Source organism: Marmota marmota, unplaced genomic scaffold (assembly GCF_001458135.2).
Source record: "Marmota marmota marmota unplaced genomic scaffold, marMar, whole genome shotgun sequence".
Taxonomy (NCBI): Eukaryota; Metazoa; Chordata; class Mammalia; order Rodentia; family Sciuridae; genus Marmota; species Marmota marmota.
This window is the reverse complement of record NW_026000153.1, coordinates 11,019,597-11,037,923: the sequence shown is the minus strand read 5'-3', so window position 1 is coordinate 11,037,923 and position 18,327 is coordinate 11,019,597. Positions and strand designations below refer to the sequence as shown.

The 18,327-nt window shown below is 36.1% G+C and overlaps 1 protein-coding gene across 2 annotated transcripts in view; it reads left to right on the top strand.

The window, feature by feature from the left end:
• The window catches only part of Dpy19l1 (dpy-19 like C-mannosyltransferase 1), a 97,928-nt gene extending 83,138 nt beyond the window's left edge, over positions 1–14,790 (top strand). For both annotated transcript variants that reach the window (XM_015490218.2, XM_015490217.2), the window contains 6 exons: positions 2,971–2,995; positions 3,693–3,812; positions 5,161–5,335; positions 6,110–6,209; positions 7,340–7,465; positions 11,931–14,790. In XM_015490218.2, the coding sequence (XP_015345704.1) occupies positions 2,971–2,995; positions 3,693–3,812; positions 5,161–5,335; positions 6,110–6,209; positions 7,340–7,465; positions 11,931–12,087 (703 nt within the window). In that variant the 3' untranslated portion in view covers positions 12,088–14,790. The remainder of the gene's footprint in view (positions 1–2,970; positions 2,996–3,692; positions 3,813–5,160; positions 5,336–6,109; positions 6,210–7,339; positions 7,466–11,930) is intronic.
• The last annotated feature ends 3,537 nt before the right edge of the window (positions 14,791–18,327 follow it).

Below are 18,327 nucleotides of genomic sequence, written 5' to 3'. Positions count from 1 at the left end.
TATACACAGCATAGTCCTTCACCTCATAATTTTTGCTAACACAGTGATAGCTTATTGCATGTGCTTTTAAGGGGATCCTTGTTTTCATTTGGAAATAGTGCTATGACTGTGCTCTCACCTGAACCTGAAGCATTTGAGTTGATAGAAGAAAGGAGAAAGGTTCTGGCATATATTGACAAACTTTCTCTTCACTTGAGATAAGATTATTTCTGAAGAGCTCAGGAAGAAGCTATAAAGTTATAGCATGTAGTATGTAGCTTTGAAAGAGAAAGGTATAACTTTTCACAGAAATAAACTGTCCCTTCAAGACAACTCGGCTATAGAAATACTTATAGAAAACCACTGAGCTTCATGAGGTTTTCAATTCAAGAAGAGTTAGAGCTCTTTTCTGGAAAGGAAATGGTATATTGACATTTCATTTTTGCATAAGTATCAAAGTCATGTCATGTCATAAAAAGGCAAGGAGTTGAAGATACATTTTACTGATCAAGGCATGAGGTACCCGTATTCCCTTCATTCAAAGACCTAGGAGGCAAAGTGAAGTAGAGGCAGCATCACGTGGTAGAAACTGTTTGAGCTCTGAAGCCAGTCAAAATGTAGTCCTGGTAACATTTGGTAGCTGTGGAACTCCCTTTCTTTGACTGTAAATTGGAATAATAAGTGCATATTAACATTGGAAACTGCTAATTTTTACTTGTCACGAAAGAAGAAGAATGAAGGGACCATTTTCCCTCTTTTATTTATCCATATACATGCTGAGTTTGCTAATAATTTATCAATATTCTTGAGTGAAATTCCTAAATCAGATATGTCCTAAGATTACATGAAACACATGTAGGGGTTTACTGATGTATTTGTTCTTTCATTCAAAAAGTGTTGAGCTCTAAGTTTCAGGTATTGTTCTAAGTCTTGGTGACATACCAGTGAATCACAAGAGAAGATGTATATTGTCAATTCACACATTTCTATCTCTGGCTCAGACTTCTCTCCTAAACTCCAGATGACTGCTTTTTTAAAAAATCATCTCTCCTTGGGTATCTAGTGAGAATCTCAAATTATACTTGTATGACCTGAACCTCTGACTGTTTGCCCTACTGCCCATTCCATATGGTATCTTCATCCCCCTGATGACTCATCTCAGAAATCCTGGCCTCATTCTTGACTCTCTTCTTTATTCACTTCTACACCCAATCCATCTGCAAATCCTGCCATTGTTACCTTCAAAATTATATGCAGACTCTGAGTACCACTGAGCGCCTCCATCCTGGTCCATACCACAAGTACCTCCCCTGAATTGTTGCCTCCTGACCTCCTTGCTGACTTTCTGCCTCTGCCCTTGCTGCCTAGGCCTGTTCTTTTGTTGAAAAGCAAAAAGCCTTTCAACAGAAGGCAAACTGTGTCACTGCTGTCTTCAAGCAGTTTTCCAAATCACTTGGAATAAATCAAAGCCCTCATCCTGGTCTCTAGTGTCCTGTGTCTTTTGGCCTCTTAGCCACTGTGATCTGTCCCATCATGCTCCTCCTCATTCTCTGCTTTCCCTCTTGTCTCAACATACTGAGTTTGTGGTTAGCACATCAGAACCTCCCTGCCATGGAGCTCTTACATCCCTTTCCTCTCTCAGCCTGAAGTACTCTTCCCTTCAGGGTCTTCAGTGCTTTCCCCTTAGCTCCTTCAGGTTAAGTGGGTCCCTCACTTTCCCCATATTCTGCAGCTACAATAGAGACAACAGAAGGTTGGGGAATCACATACTAGATTTTTCTGAGCACTGGCTGTAGAATATACAGATATTCTGATGACTAGGTGATCAGGCTGGTTAATGCATGCCTTTCCAGGCACCTCATGACCCCTGCATCTTTCACTCTGTTTCCCGTTCTCTGCAGCATTTGTCACCATGTGACATGTGTATTAACTTTTTGTTTGTCTCCTTTGACTTATATGTAAGCTCTGTGAGGGTGGAAATTTTTTCTCTCTTGTTAATCCTCTGTCTCCAGAGTGTTTAGTGCTCAATGAAATTGAGTGGGTGGATGGATGGATAGATTTGTACCCTGAACTCCTGAAGGGTTCACTTTAGTATAGAGAGACACACCACTAATAAGAACATTTTCTGTGTAAGAAGGTAAGTCAGGGAAGAGGTGTAGGAATGATCAAGGTGAGGACACTGGATATAGGGTAGCCAGAGGCCTCTCTATATAGTAAGGGGTGAACTAGTCTGTGGTAAGAGCACTAGAGGCAGTATGGGAAGAGACAAGTGGGGCCAGCTTAGGAAGACCATGTGCAGTTGGTGGGATTTGCAAGTTCACATTAATTGCAAAGGGTGCCCATCGGAGACTTTAAAGACAGACTGGCACAACCACCTTACTATTTTTAAAAGATTGCTTTTACTGCTGTGATGAGAATCAATGGAGGGATAGGGAGAGATGTGGGCAGGAGTCATCAGCCTCTAAGCATGGATCTTTCTAGAGAAATGAGGGCTGTCAAGAAAAGTTAAAGGTGGAATGTTGTGCATATTTGTATATTCTACAGCCAGTGCTGAGAAAAATCTAGTATGTGATCCCCCAACCTTCAGTTGTCTCTACTGTAGCTGCAGAATATGGGGAAAGTGAGGGACCCACTTCACTGTGTGTGGGAATGTGAAGCCATAGAGTTCTTTTGCACTCTCTGTTCTGCTAGCATATCACCAGTGAGGCATATGGTACACAAAGCATGCTATTATTGTCATAATAATAAATACCAAGTAGTCATATATTCAGGATATAATACAACATTGTCATTTTAAAAAATAAACTGTCTTAAGTGGTTATAATACCAGTTTTGGTGTATAACTTTTAGTTATTTTTATTTACATATATGTGTCCTGGGGGAATACTATAGAGATTGTAAAACTCATATTCACAAAATAAAAATATAAATTAATGAAGTAAGTGCTTCAGTAATGATATAATAGCAGTATTTTTTTTTTTTCTGTTTCAGAAAACATCAGTTTGATCATGGAGAGGTAAAGACTTAACATTACTAACATTTATCTTAATATTTATATATATATATATTTGATCTTCCTTTCTAGTTTTGGTTTCTTGATGTATTGGCAATTGTCATTAATCATCTTCAAAATAGCCCAGTATATGTTTTTATGAGAATGCTACATGCAGATTTACTGGCCACTCATTTGTTAAAACAAGTAGGAAATTCATTTGCTCTGCTTGGGTAATCCTCATAGTAACAGCAGCTGATTTCTGGAGCCCATTGAGTTAGGTGTCCTTGTGGGATTTGGTAACCACTTTTCCTCTGAGCTCACGTTGTCCTGCAGCTTCAATGTTGTGCCGCCATCTCTTTTAGAGCCAGCCTGGCTTCCTTGGCACCTCAGGAGCAATCATTTCTCTTACCACTCTCCTTGCCTTAGTTTGGTGATAACACCAAGGTAGGGTCAGAAATGTAAGCTTTATTAACAGCAGTCTTGACTTCAGTGGAATTACAGAAGTATTTGTCTTATAGACTTCAAATTTTTAGTCTTTTACTAAAATGATACAGTTTGAAAGTAAATCTTAAGAACTGCTTTAGAAATTTCAGAAATGAAAGTAGTATTAATCTTTGTTACAAAGAAAAAAGGAGCCTTTTCTGTATATTTCCCAGTTTAATGGTATATTCTTAAACTTTATGAATAGTAGGAGTAAATACTTTTTTTTTTCTTTCAGCTGGTTTATCATGCATTGCAACTGTTAGCTTATACAGCCCTTGGCATTTTGATTATGAGACTAAAACTCTTCTTGACACCACACATGTGTGTTATGGCTTCCTTGATCTGCTCTAGACAGGTAACATGGTCATAATGGTGGAGTTTTAACTGCTGTAATAATTTGACCCCAGCTTTAATTATCAAGTGGCCCTAAAGTGATGTTGAGTTACCCATGCTTCTGTAAGTCATTATAGTTAAATTTCTTTATGGTCTTGTATTCAGCTTTTTAAAGTATAAGGACTAACACTGATCACTGCCTAGTCTTCTAACTTATAAAATAGTCCTTGGCACTATTCAACACATTAATCTGTGCATGCTGAATTCATGAGGAATAAATGCAGGTGTTGATAGAAAGCAGGACTTAATTATAGAAATAATTTTCTTATATCCATGTCACAAAAGAATTCTAATAATTAACTTCAAGTTATAAAAATCCTTTCAAATAATATGTTCTTGAGTATCAAGTATATTTTTCTCATTTACTGAGTGTACATTTCTATTTCTATTCCTGATTTTCACTTTTTGAAATTTAGTTTAATTCATCCTTGGTTATTTACTGCTTGTATTTTCTTGGAATTGCCCCCTTGGTCTGCATTCACTGATTTATGCTTCTCCATAGTGTCACCCTCTCATCAGTCAAGGAGCCAAGGTGCAAAAGTAGCACCTCTCTCAAATTTAGCAAATATTTACTAAGCCACAGGTGTCTAGGGATGGGAATAGTAATGGACAGAAAAAAAAAAAAGTATATATATGACCTCAAGAAGCTTGAGATCCAACTCTGCAGACATACAAAAAAAAATAATTTAGGAGAGAACATTCAGAACAAAGTGCTGATATTGAGGGTGGACTATCTTAGTATGGAATAAATGACCAGCTTCAAGTTTTCCCATCAGAATGTTGGAACTGTATTGGAGGGGCACCACCTTCCCTGGTTTCTGACTTCTCTAGACTGGGCCAGGAAAGGAGGCTGATTGGGTGTCATTCATCTTCAAACCCATCCCACAATGTGCCAAGTAACAGAGAGCCTCATCCTGGGCTGGCTTCCCAGGACTGGAGCCTCTTGTGTCACCTCTGCATGGGGCCCTGAGCTCAGAAGGACCTTGCACTTGTTCTTGCTGTTTCTAACTACCTAATGATTTTGAACAAGGGCCTTTAAATTGTGTAGCTGGTCCTGGCTTTACCTGGTTATGGAGTATAGAGAGCTGGTTGAGAGAACAGCTTCTTAAGTCCTGTCCCACTTATATAAAGCTAATAGTAGAATTCTTTTGATCCTATGAATCAATATCTCTGGAACCTTTTCTTAGGATAGTTATTCCTTATCTTGTGCTGTAGCAGAAAGTATGCTCTTTTCTGGGAAGACCTTTTCCTTATTGAATACTTGCTGTTTTGTACTAACAATTATCGATGTATTCTTAATTTGGTTTTAGTTATTTGGATGGCTCTTTTGCAAAGTACATCCTGGTGCTGTTGTTTTTGCTGTACTAGCAGCAATGTCAATTCAAGGTTCAGCGAATCTTCAAACCCAGTGGAATATTGTAGGGGAGTTCAGCAATTTGCCACAGGAAGAACTTATAGAATGGATCAAATATAGTACCAAACCAGGTAAAAAGACATTTGATGAGAGTTTTTCTCAAAATTTTATATACTACTGAAAAACCCTCCCAAAGTTAGTTCCAGTGGTCATTGTTTCTAAGTAGTACTGCTTCTAGTGTATCCAAAAACACAGAGAAAGCATCAGATAGTAAATGTTATTCCTGACTATTATTAAATGGTTTGCAGGGAAAATGTTAATGTCATGCATCTTTTCTTGGTAATTTATTCTGCTATTTTTCCATATATTTGAATTTTTTCAAACTTTATCCAAAACTGTAAATGCCACATTTAAAAATAAATTTATTACACTTTTTTCTTAATAAGTTTTTAGTATTAGTCCTTTACATTCCTACTTGAACTCATGGAATACAATCTTTTATTCATGTACCAAAAAGGGAACTATGATACTAGCATTGAATATTAAATCATTTAATATGATTGAATATTAAACCATTTTCCAGAATTCCTTGGTGCTATGAAACTTTCCTCATCAATTTGATATTTCTTCCCTAGAATCCGTGAGATTTCTGAGATATTGAAAAGAAAAGAAATCCTCAATGATGAGGTGATAAAGCTCTAATTTCCAAGAAAACAGTTTATCCAAGCCTAGTTGCTGACCTCTGCTTTACTGGCCACGTGGCTTCATGCTTTCTGCCACTAAATCTTTAAGTAATGAACGTCCCTGGGCCTCAGCTCTTACCTGTGAGATGATTGGGTTTAACTAGAAGGAAACCCCTTCTCACACTCGCCAGTGTCCTCCTTGGGCCTTCTGCTTGTTTCCAGATGCAGTGTTTGCAGGTGCCATGCCCACTATGGCAAGTGTGAAGTTGTCTGCCCTTCGGCCGGTTGTGAACCATCCACATTATGAAGATGCAGGCTTGAGGTTAGTACCTCTTATGTTGTTCAAAACAAATTTCCTATATAAATAGTGAGTGGAGAAACAAGCAAAATTAGGAAGTTTCAAAAAGTGTGTAGTGAACTGAGATTTTCAGTTATCAGGGTTGGAATGCTGAAATAAGACTGCTATGTTAGGAAAAAAACAAAAACATAAAACAAAAGAAAACTGTTAGGCTCCCCAGGGCAGTAAGATTATAACCTTTGGAGTTGTCTTTTCTACAAGGCAGAAAGAAAGAAATCATATATCAATTGTGTGGAGGTTAACAAGTTCCAGAATACCCAGGTCCTTAGTCATTATCCTGCAGTTCCCCCAGAAAATTATTGGCTCCCAGTTTTCTTGCAGGCCATTCTTTTTGAATTCTGAGTCAGTTGAAATACAGTCTCATTCCCAGAGAGTTTTTTCTGCTTTTCACCAATTTTACCTGCTAGAATGATCCTTGGGTGTTTTTGGAGACTTTTTTCTCCCATAAATTACAAACTTGTGTTCTCTTAGAAGAGAAAATATATTTAATTTTGATGTGTATTCTAGGGTAGGTAAAGCTATTTATTTCCTAAATGATTAGGTGAATCCTCTTAGTATATTGTTTTGCATAATAGCAGGATGTAAATTTTACAAACAAAAAGCTTTTCATTTAAAAATCAATTACAATAAACTAATTTCCAGAGCAATTTTGTTAAATAAGTTTAATTTTTCATAAATCTAGAAGTCAGATGGAGGGCCATTTAATGCTGAGTGTTATTGATATCAAGTTTTGAGACTGTTGCCCTTTTAGAATAGTTCTGTTGTGTTTGTTGTAGATCATCCCTGTCCACCAAAAGGATTCTTCACTCTTATGGGTGATAGAGTGGTGAAGAATTTAAAAACAGTTAACAAACAAAAACAAAATGCTGACCTGTGTTAAAGTTGCATTCTTCTCTTAGGACTCTCGTGCTTGTCTGCCTTCAGCTTTCAACCTCATCATTGCCCCTTAGCAGAAACTACTATGAGGAATTTACTATTGTCCTGATTCTTCTGCATGATCCTTTCTTGTAGTCCCATTCCATGTTTTCTTTTAAATAATGCCAGCTCTGTCCTTTTAATCTTAAATTTTTCTGCCCACATATTTTTGTTTGAAGAGCCAGAACGAAAATAGTATACTCAATGTATAGTCGAAAAGCAGCTGAAGAAGTGAAGCAAGAATTGGTAAAATTAAAAGTGAATTATTACATTCTAGAAGAGTCATGGTGTATAAGAAGATCCAAGTGAGTATTTAACACAGTTAATATTTTATAATCCTAAAACATGAAGAGTCAATGTAGGCTCATGACAGGCATTTTGCTGGTGATATGTTTAAAATATATATTTATATAATAGTATACATATATTTTATATACATATATATTTAACACTTTGTAAAATGGAAGTGGAAAAGCTTTTTATATTATTATTTGGAGTTGTCTTCTTTTCTAGTTGTTTTAAGTATCTTTTCTAATGATTTATTTGCACTCAACAACTTTAAAGGGATAATAGAACTGATTGATAATCTCCCAAATTGTTCATATTTGCCTTTGATGTTTTTAAAAAACTTTTACTTAAAGCTGGATTTATTTTCTTTCAAAAGACTTCCAGAGTCTGAAACCAAATAATAGGTAGTCTCATTGTAGTAAAGTGGTCCAAGCAGCTAAGAATCAGGGCCTCTCTGGTCTAAACCACATGTCTGTACTGTGCAGTGTCCAGTGAATGGATGTGATGGATTCTCATCAACTGAGAATGAAATTTTTCCTTCTTGATATATCATGTCTTAAATGAGCAGGAAGTAAATCAGCTGTGACTCATGGAGTTTATGGTTTGAAAGTTAATAGTTTTAAACAATAGTTTAAAAGTTTCTGTTCTCACAGAGTTTACTAAGCAGAGTATAGCTACAGGTATCAGTAATATCCCAAAAGCAAATGTAGATTCTGAGTTGACTGTGTAGAAATGCTACAGTTGGGTGACTAGACAGCAGATGACAGACAGAAGCCTACTATTAAAGGACCAAAGCTTTCCTCCAGGAGGAGCCCAGCTCATGAGCAGTTTCACCAGAAATCAAGACTATTTTATGGAACACTATCATCTTAAAGATTCTCAGTGTATCTGTTGCTATTTCTGTGCTGTATCTATAGCTTGATTATACTTTCCCACCATATACTTCATCAGTATACAAGGCTATTAAGACAAAATTGTGTGCAAATAGTTCTATTACATAACATCTACTCAGCTTTGCCCAAAAGGAAATTAAATAATTGTTAACTGCTTTTTCTATGAATATGTACCAGATTACTTGAATTTAATCAGGATTCATAGAAAATGCTATTGTTCTTATAGTTTAGAAAATGCTGTTAAGTACTTAAGACAATGTCAATTGAAATACATATGATATATATGTGAAATTCATGTACTACCTTTAATTTATAAATTTAGGACAAAAAAGATATAAGCATCTCTTATAATAGTGTTATAAGATCATTATAATAAATCAATGGTGGGCAAAATTTGCAATGGGAAGAAAGCTTCTTGAAAGAGCTTTCTACAGAATTGGGGTCTTTATTTTCTTAGGCTTCACTTTCCTTCAGGTTATTGGAACATAAAAATAATTTTTATAGTATTTTTTTCTTCTAAGTGAGCAGTGAACCTTGACTCAAGATTCTTCAATTATTTTTCTAGACCCTTTTGAATATGTGCAAATTGCAGAGGCTTTGCATTCTAAAGTGTTAGGGAAGCTCTTTGGATTTGCATAACTGTAGTAATGTCATATTCTGATAGTCAGAACATTGTTTTATGTACATAAGAAGGAATATAAAGGCAGCGGCTATTCAACTGGCTTCAGATCACTTATGAGCACTTAGCCTCACAAGCTGGGTGCTGGGTTCCCCCATCAGGACCTGGATGTGCCATAGTTGTGTTGGTTCCAGCAGGAGTCCAGAAGCATTTCTCTTTTCTGTTTTCCCCACTCATTAACACTGTCAATTACTTCAAGCTTTCAGCCAGACTGTACATGCTCTCAGGAGACCATGGGCAGGTCCACTATGAGCAATCTGAAACAATACAAAAACTGTGCTTTCTCCTCTGACCAGAAAGCAAATGGGACACTTGAGAGGAAAAGGAAGAGGAACAAATATTTATTTCATGTTGATATCTACAGTATAAAGAACTGAGTTTCTTTTTTTTTTTTTTTTTTTTACTTATTTAGTTGTAGATAGACACAATACCTTTATTTTATTTATTTATTTTTATGTGGTGCTGGGATCAAACCCAGTGCCACACATGTGCTAGGCAAGCACTCCAACACTGAGCTACAACTCCAGCCCAGAACTGAGTTTCTTGACAAAACTTTCTACCAGAATTGGGGTTTTCTTTTTCGCTGTGACCTTCACTCTCCATTGGTTATGCCAGCTGGGTACACTTTTAGATTATTGGAATATAAAAATATGTCAGAACCTGGGAAGGAAATGGGAACTCAGAAAAGGAAAGGGAAGAGGGACTAATGTTTATTCAGTGCTTAATTTGTGCCTGGCACATTTATGAGCACTGAATGTACATGATCTCATTGCAAGTGGCTTCATCAATGCCTTGATTAGTCCTTGAATACATCACACTCTGTCTACAAATACAAATACTAAAATACACCTGAATGTAAATTGTAGGTGAGTTTTTAGCACACTACTCTTTTATTTTCAGTTCCCTGTTTTCTTTCAGTAATTCTAATTTTAGAGTGGACATAAAATTAAAAGTAAAATACATATATTCAGAAGAAAATAACTCAGATTCTCATTAGTGCTTTTTTCTTTCTTTTTTTTTTTTTTTTAAGATGAGGTTTCCCTATATTTCCTAGGTTGTTTGCACTCCTATCCTTAGATAGCAGGGACCACAGGTGTGGACTGACTACCATGTCCAGCATCACTAATGTTATTAGAAAATACAGCTGACTAGCCTGGGGAAACCTCAGGGAATTCACAGAAGGACTGAAGGGCATTGTAGCAGGCTCATAGAGCTCACAAAAGCAGCTTTTTGCCCATTCTTTTTCCTAAAAGCTGTCCAACTCTGGAAAACTCAGGGTAGTTTTCTACTTCCTATATTACTCACTATTTACCATTTCTGGCTCTTCAGTGTTGTAATAGATTGATCTTGACTTGCTTGGAAATTAAAATGTGGAAACCCCAAGCCCAGCCATATTATCATAGATGTTCAAGATGCATGGAATTCAGTATTATTGAGGACACACCCAAAAATATGCACTGGAACCCACCTTATAGGGATATTTATTGGCAAAACTTCCCTGAGAGTTAATCTGACAAAATGAAAAGTTGTATAGTTCTTTGACTGAATGATAATGCTGCTTCCAGATGTTTAACTTAAAAAAGAAAGATAGGCATAGAAATGTTGATAATAGCATTGCTTTTAATTATAAAATTGAAAACAATTATATTTTTAAAGGAAAAGTTAAATAACACTAATCTAAAAACTATTAAAACCAATGAAGTAGGTTTTTATCTACTAAAGTGGGGAAAATGGCCTCATTTTATTTTTCCAAGTTTTAAAATAATCCCATTTCTATGAAAACAACCCTGGAACATCTGTGTATATAAATATTTTCTTGTCTGTAATTGTTTATGTGTATGATCATATAAAAAGGTTTTGCAGAATATATGTTGAATGCTTATTAGATGTCACCTCTGGGAAATAACTTTGGAGATAACAGTGACTTTCAGTTTTTTACTTTGTTTAGTTCTGTATTTTGATGTTTTTATAACGGCAAATTACTTTAAGGTTAAAGCTGTTATTAAAAAAGAGGAAGCAGCTACTCTCCTACTACATTGGGGAAAGCTGGGTGAGATTGCCACGGAACTCCCAGAACTCGTTGGAAATGTTTTTTTCTGTTATTTCAAAAACAAGTGAAGCAACTATAACAAAACATAAGCAGTGGTCAATTCTCTATAGTTTTTCTGTTTTGTAAGATTTCTCCAGAACCAAATAAGAAAGTGAACTTTATCAAACTCTAGAACCTTGTATCTGTGAAAAATGTTTTTGATTTAAAATAAAGGATGAAGCTTTTTTGAAGCACTTATTTAGGCAAATATTACTTGGTACCAAACTCTCTCACACCATTCTTTATAAAAATGTATTGCTTTTAAGATTGAATTCTTCATTTTGCTAAGATATAAACTTAAAACTACAAATTTTCTTTAAATTCATGCATGTAGAATATAATTAATGCAACTTCCCTATAAACTGAACATAATTACCATTTATAATTTTTTAAAAAAATCAATACATACTTTTATGTGCTGGGCATGATGCTAGATATCTGGTTTCTCTCAATCCTCACAACAAATTTATGTCATGGGCATTTCACAAATGTGGAAACTGAGATGAGTGAAGGAAACAGCCCAACACTTCATTCTTGGTAAATAACTGGGACAGAATTTCACTGAGGTATCTCTTGTTCCAGCATCTGCATGCATGTATTCTGCAGGTCTGTTTTCTTTTTTTATAGTCACTTCTGCTGCATTACCTTGTCCTAAAGAGGAATTACAGCAGATTACCAAAATATAAATAACTGTCATTTTTTAAAACTAAGTTAAGAAGAAAAAAATGAGATGAGATCAGGAATATAAAAAGTATGCTCTGCTTTATCTGTAGATATATAATGTGCACTGATTTTTAATGGGTACATTCATTTTTTCCTAGGCCTGGTTGCAGCATGCCTGAAATTTGGGATGTGGAAGATCCTGCCAATGCTGGGAAAACTCCCTTATGTAATCTCTTGGTGAAGGAATCAAAGCCTCACTTCACCACTGTATTCCAGAACAGTGTTTACAAAGTTCTAGAAGTTATAAAAGAATGACTACTACTTCATGACCTGCCTCCTACAGAGAATTACATCAGTAATGGTTTTAATGTTTTGCTAATAAGTCATGTATTGTTTTTAATTCAAATCCCCAAAATTTTTATAGGTAACTGTTTTCAAATAGAAAACATTTTATTTGGTAAATTTGAATGTTATTCTGATTGTGAAAATGGCATATACCCTCATCAGTTGGTTACCATTTTAATGCACCTCTTAAAATTTGCTATGCAAATGAGTATATGCTTGTACTTGACTTCAATATTTGTGCTAAAGTGAGCAAAGCCAGCTGTGTAAAAAATATATGATGGTCATGACAAAGGCCATATGAAAAATGTAATCAGTTCTGAATTCTGTTGGGGCTTCCCTTACAGTTTGTGGACTATTAACGCCCCTTGCTTACTTCTTCGCCTCCTGCTCTTGTCTTTGGACAGTGCAGTGTTCATGTAGGTTTTCAGTCCCGCCAGCCCTCTCATTACTTGAGTTCTAGTAAATGGCACAAATGTGGGTATTTGCTTTCTGGAATTATCTGTTCATCTCATTTCCTCGTGTTCATTTTGTTCTCTATTGCTCTTGTGAATGAGGCCTTTTCTGCCCATTTTTAATCCAGACTCTTGAAGCTAATGGTTAGGACCAAATCCCTCTAACTTCCAACCATATGGCATTCTTGTGTCTCTATACCACTCACAAGGTTTTTTCAGATAAGTGCTATTTACCCAAGTTGCTTATCAAGTACTTATTCTTAGTAAAAATAATAATAATAATAATAATAATGGTAACTGTATTTTTCTCATTTTTAGTATTATTCAAATGTTTATATTTTAATGACTTTAAACCACTTTAAAATTTTTTCATGTTTAATTCTAGTTTTAAAAAAAACAAACTATTTTGAACAACCCCAAATATATTGCATCTACAAACTAATGTATATTCAGGTTGACATAATATATGGTAGACTGTAGCATATGGTAATTCTTCTTTTACTACTAAGATACAATGAAACATGACTAATTTTTTCTGTCAAAAAAGTAAATGAATAATGATAAACGAATGAGTTTTTCTGTTTTACTTTCAGATTGCCTGTCTTTATTAAGACAAAGCCTTAAGCCTTATGTTATAATTTTGGTTCTAAAAACCATTATTTGAGTATGAGGAATAAGTACGTTCCATCTTCTTCTTTATCCTTTTCTATTTTTATTTTGAAAAATTTCCAAACCTGCTTTGAATTCCTCATATAAATTTTTGTTTCTTAGAAATTAATTTGTGTGAAGTGAAATTGTTCAAAATGATGAATCTTCATTATTTTGAGAAAGGGTTTTTCAGGTTTTAAATTCTAAGCAAACCATGATTATGGCTGACTACACATTTAATTATACAGTGTTCTCTTTATTAACCACAGGCAGATTAACCTCATTGTGGATTGTCCTTGAGACCTGAGTCCTCAGGGATGGTTTCCGGTGCCCACTCCTGGGAGCCACAGAAGAGCTGTTCTCTTTCTGCCTTCTTACCAGAGCCCAAGGACAAGCCTGGTCTGGGGGAAGCACTAGTTTGCTTGTATTGGTCAGCTGCAAAAGAGAGCATGCACAGCTGAGTGTACCCTCCGAGAGGGGCACCATCTCCAGCCTTGCCCCAGAGCCGGCACCTCCCAGGGCTTCTCCTTACCTGGAGTCAGCTCAGGAGATTGCTTCTGTCAGTGTTCTGCAGATGTACAGTCACTCTTTTTCATTTGCTACTCAACCATCTTATTTCTTAGGCTTTGCCAGTTGCCCAAAAGTAGGGAAGCAGCTGGGGAATTTTTGGATTAGGAGTAACATTTGATCAATAATGCAGCAATCCAGAAAAAATGGGAAGAAGGCATTTGGGGCTGAAGAGGAGAGTCAACATGGGTGGGAGAGGGCAGGTGTGTGCTGCATTATCTGCAGTTGTTCCTCAACAAGTGCACCTGCTGTTGCATATCCAGCAGTTCAGGATAGTTTTTCAACCGTACTTTTAAAGTCATTCTCTATTCTTCTCACCCTCTAACAATTCCCTTCCTAGTAAGTTCACATGTAATGATTGGAAATTCTGTACAGCAAACAAAACAAAACAAAACATTAAAATACTGTTACAAATTGTTTCATATGCTGGGAAACATTAAAAGCAGTCTAAATTAGTTTTTTCCAGAAGAATTATTTTGTAACAATATTTCTTAATGTAACTCCACCAGCAGTCTCTGCTTCTATTTTAGGTGAGTCTGTTTAGAGCAGAAGCCTGAGGGACCATGGCACACTCAGCCTTGAGCACCTCCAGTAGCAGCCGGTGCTGTAGGATATTAAATACTTTCATGGTAACATGGAGTAGTAGTAGGTTCAGTATACATGACAAAGCAGTATTAAAATTCAGTATTTTACATGTTTTTAGCACTTAAAAATATTTTTGCTTTAGTATGGGAAAAGGAAAGATGGGCAAAGAGGCTATTGAAAATGCTATTGCTATGATATTTTAAAAAACAAAGCTGGGGCAGTGTTTCCATAAAAAGATAAGCCTCCAAAAATGCTTGGCAGAAAAAGTGCTGTTTAAAGTAGGCCAGTGACATTAAGGAGAAAATGAAAGGATGTATCAGGAATAAATTGATATTGTGTAGGAGTATTGTATTTTTATGAATTTTATGCCACTTGTTTACATGTACTATCTATGTTAAATAAAAAAGATCATGAAAACGTAGGAAGTGGTTTTCTTGCCTCTATTTTCATTTCTACCTTGACAGTGAACATGTGAAGTCTTCTTTTACAGTCAGATAACTATGAACTGGTTTGACTCAGATTGCAGTTTTTAAAAAAAGGAAGAAACTTTAGTATGTTCCATGAAACTCCTGTTCTTCATTGGTGATGATAGGCACGGGGATTATCAGACGTTTCTTATATTTATGGCAAGAGTCACTGGTACTACTTTATATCATTTTCAGCAAGGGACATAAGCATTAGGGATAAATACATAGTGGCTAAAAGTTTTATTTTTTTTATATATTAAACTGCAATTTGGTATCTTGCTTTGGTGTCTAAATTGTAACTCCATGTTTTTGCATTATTTTTCCCCCCCTTTGGAGGAAAGTCAGTTTAGCTTTGTTCATTCCTGCATAACTAATTTCCTAACAGGGACACCTTAATTCTGACATCTTTGGGACATGAGATTTTCTAACCCAGTCCTTCTCAAAATAAGCAGGCATCAGAATCACCTGGAAAATCCACATTGTTGGCCCCCCCACAAAAGTCCTGATTCCCTTGGCCTAAGATGGAGATCATAGAATTTGCATTTCTTAGGTGGCATTGTCTTAGGATGACACTTGAGAACAGCTGCTCCATACCTGAAAGGCTGGCCTCTAAGGCATATTCCATTCCTAACATGACATCCTACTCATGCACATTTGGGTTATTTCAATGTCTGGAACTAATTATTCATAGTTCCTGTTTTAACTCTTGGAAGGCATTTTTCAGTTGGTCTTGCAAGGAGCAAACATAAAACTTTTTTAAACTTTTTATTTTTAAAATTTATTTATTCTAATTAGGTATGTAGGACAGCAGAATGCATTTTGATTCATTATACACAAATGGAGCACAACTTTTCATTTCTCTGGTTGTACATGATGTAGCATCATGCCATATGTGCAGTCATACATACACCTAGGGTAATGATGTTCATCTCATTCCACCATCTTTCCTGTCCCCCTGCCTCCTCCCCTTCCCTCTTCCCCTTTGCCCAAAGTTCCTCCATTTTTTCCCACCCCAACCCCCCATTATGGATTAGCATCCACTTTTCAGAGAGAACATTTGGCCTTTGGTTTTTTGGGATTGACTTACTTTGCTCAGCATGATAAACTTCAAACTCCATCCATTTACCTGCAAATTCCATAATTCTATTCTCTCTAAATGCTCAGTAATATTCTGTTGTGTATATGTACCACAGTTACTTTATCCTTTCATGTATTGAAGGGCATCTAGGTTGGTTCCACAGTTATCTATTGTGAATTGAGCTGCTGTAAACATTGTTGTGGCTGTGTCATTATAGTATGCTGATTTTAAGTCCTTTGGTGTAGACCGAGGAGTTTGATAGCAGGGTCAAATGGTAATTTTTAACTAGAGTACTTTGGGGTTATGGATTGTTTATTATTTATTTATTTGTACTAGGACTGAACCCAGTGATACTTAACCGCTAAGCCACATTTCCAACCCTTTTTAATTTTTTATATTGAGATAGGGTCTCTTAAGTTGCTTAGAGTCTTGCTCAGTTGTTGAGGTTAGCTTTGAATTCTCTATCTTCCTGCCTCAGCCTCCCAAGCGCTGGGATTATGGGCATGCACCACCACACCTGACTGTCATTTAAATATTTTGAAGTTGTAAATTAGTCCTTGTTTCTTTTCAGTTTAGAGGTGAGATGTTTTGAAATACAACTTTCTTTTGTAATGTTACTTTGCCTAAGAGAAAAGAGGTATACTTAGTTATGTGTGGTTACTAAACAAAACAAACACAAACATTTTTTCTACTTTATTACTTTTGTTTTGGCCCCAGAAATTTTCAGTCTTCTCCCTCTATTAAAGGGCAGCTGAGAATCAGTATGAGGTCACAGAGTGCCTACTTCTCTTTTCTGCCTTCCCCTTCTCCAGCCCCCAACTACAAGTTCCTAATTTAAATCAGTAAAATTGCTCTCAGAGCAGAAAAAGAGGAGCTACTTTTAAACTTCATTCCACTCTTGAATTGGTTTTTATTTCAAAGCACTATATCAGGACAAATATGTTTTTGCATTCCAAGTTGGAAGGAATATTATGGTACAGAATGGTCTTGGAAACTCCTTTTATATTTCTCTCATGAGAGGGATTTTAGAATTTTGAATGAATGGGAGAGTTGAAGACTTTTTCTCTTAAGATTTTGAGTCATTGTTGTATAACTAAGATAAGATTTTTCTTTTTTTAATTAAGAGATCAGGATAGCATTGTATTGGCATTGCTTTCAAAGCAGATGTTTTCTGTGCTCAGTTTCCTCTAACTGGAAACTCTAATTACTCTAAACACAATGTTGTCAAAATGACTTTCAAATAAATGGTAATGATACACAATATTCTGTTTACCTAGGCATGCTCTCTTTAATACAGTGTAATATCATCTCATTGATTTTTAATACCTAGGTGCTGTTTTTTATTTGTTGTCTGCATATTTAATAACTGGAGGAAAGAGTTGAATTAAACAAAATTAAGCTCACTTAGTTGTTATACGGATTGCTTTGACAGCTGTAATCCTTATCCATTTATTTTAAAAGTGGAAATGAATATTTAAAAATTACCATTTCTGAATGGATTTGGCACCATGCTGTGGGAACTGATTAAAGGAGAGAAAAACGTTGCAGCTGACTCTTGAGCCCATTTTTATTGGCTGAGCTGTCCTGGAATGTGAGGTTCTGTGTTGACCGTTTAGGTCTTCCCTTTTGGCATCTCTTATTCACCAGACTTTATCTTCAGATATTTCCTCTTGCCCAGGAAAATCTTTTTCCCAGGAGATGCAATATAGATTACCCTCCAGCCCTTTACATGGATAATGAATTTGGCATTTTCTATCAAAAGTCTCTATGGCAGTTATTCTCAAACTTGTTTGCACAATGAAATTACTTGGGAATTTAAAAGATCCTGAAGTTTCCCACCCTCAGAGGGGTTTGCTCTGTGATTTGGAATTTTTTATGTCTCCAGTGATTCTGATACACAGTGCTAACATTTTAGAACCTGCCTTGCCTGCTTCACCTCCCTGTATGCACTCTTCCCAAAGCTGTCCAATCAAAGCACAAATGGTGAGCAAGTCTCTCAGCTATATATTCTTTTGTTATTAGTGAATGACAGCTAATATTTACATTATACTAATTATGGAACCTAGTGTTGAGTAGTTTATTAAGGAAAGAATTTGTTCACTTTAATTCTCAGGTCATAACACTTATTTGCGAGCCCTGATTGGAGTGTCAATGAGAAATCCAAAATAGAAAAAAAAATGTGGAGGACAACACACATTTCTTCTCTATGGAGTTGCTTTCTTCTTTTTCCTAGAATATGCTTTCCTTGATCAGTGTCTACTTCAAGATGTAACTTAAATGTCACCTCCTATGTGAAGCCTGCCCCAACTACCTACCCCTTGACTGAGTGAAATCCCCCCCACCCCAAACTACCTATGCTCCCACCTCCCCTACATTACACACGTGCACAATCATTGACATTTTCTTCCTACTG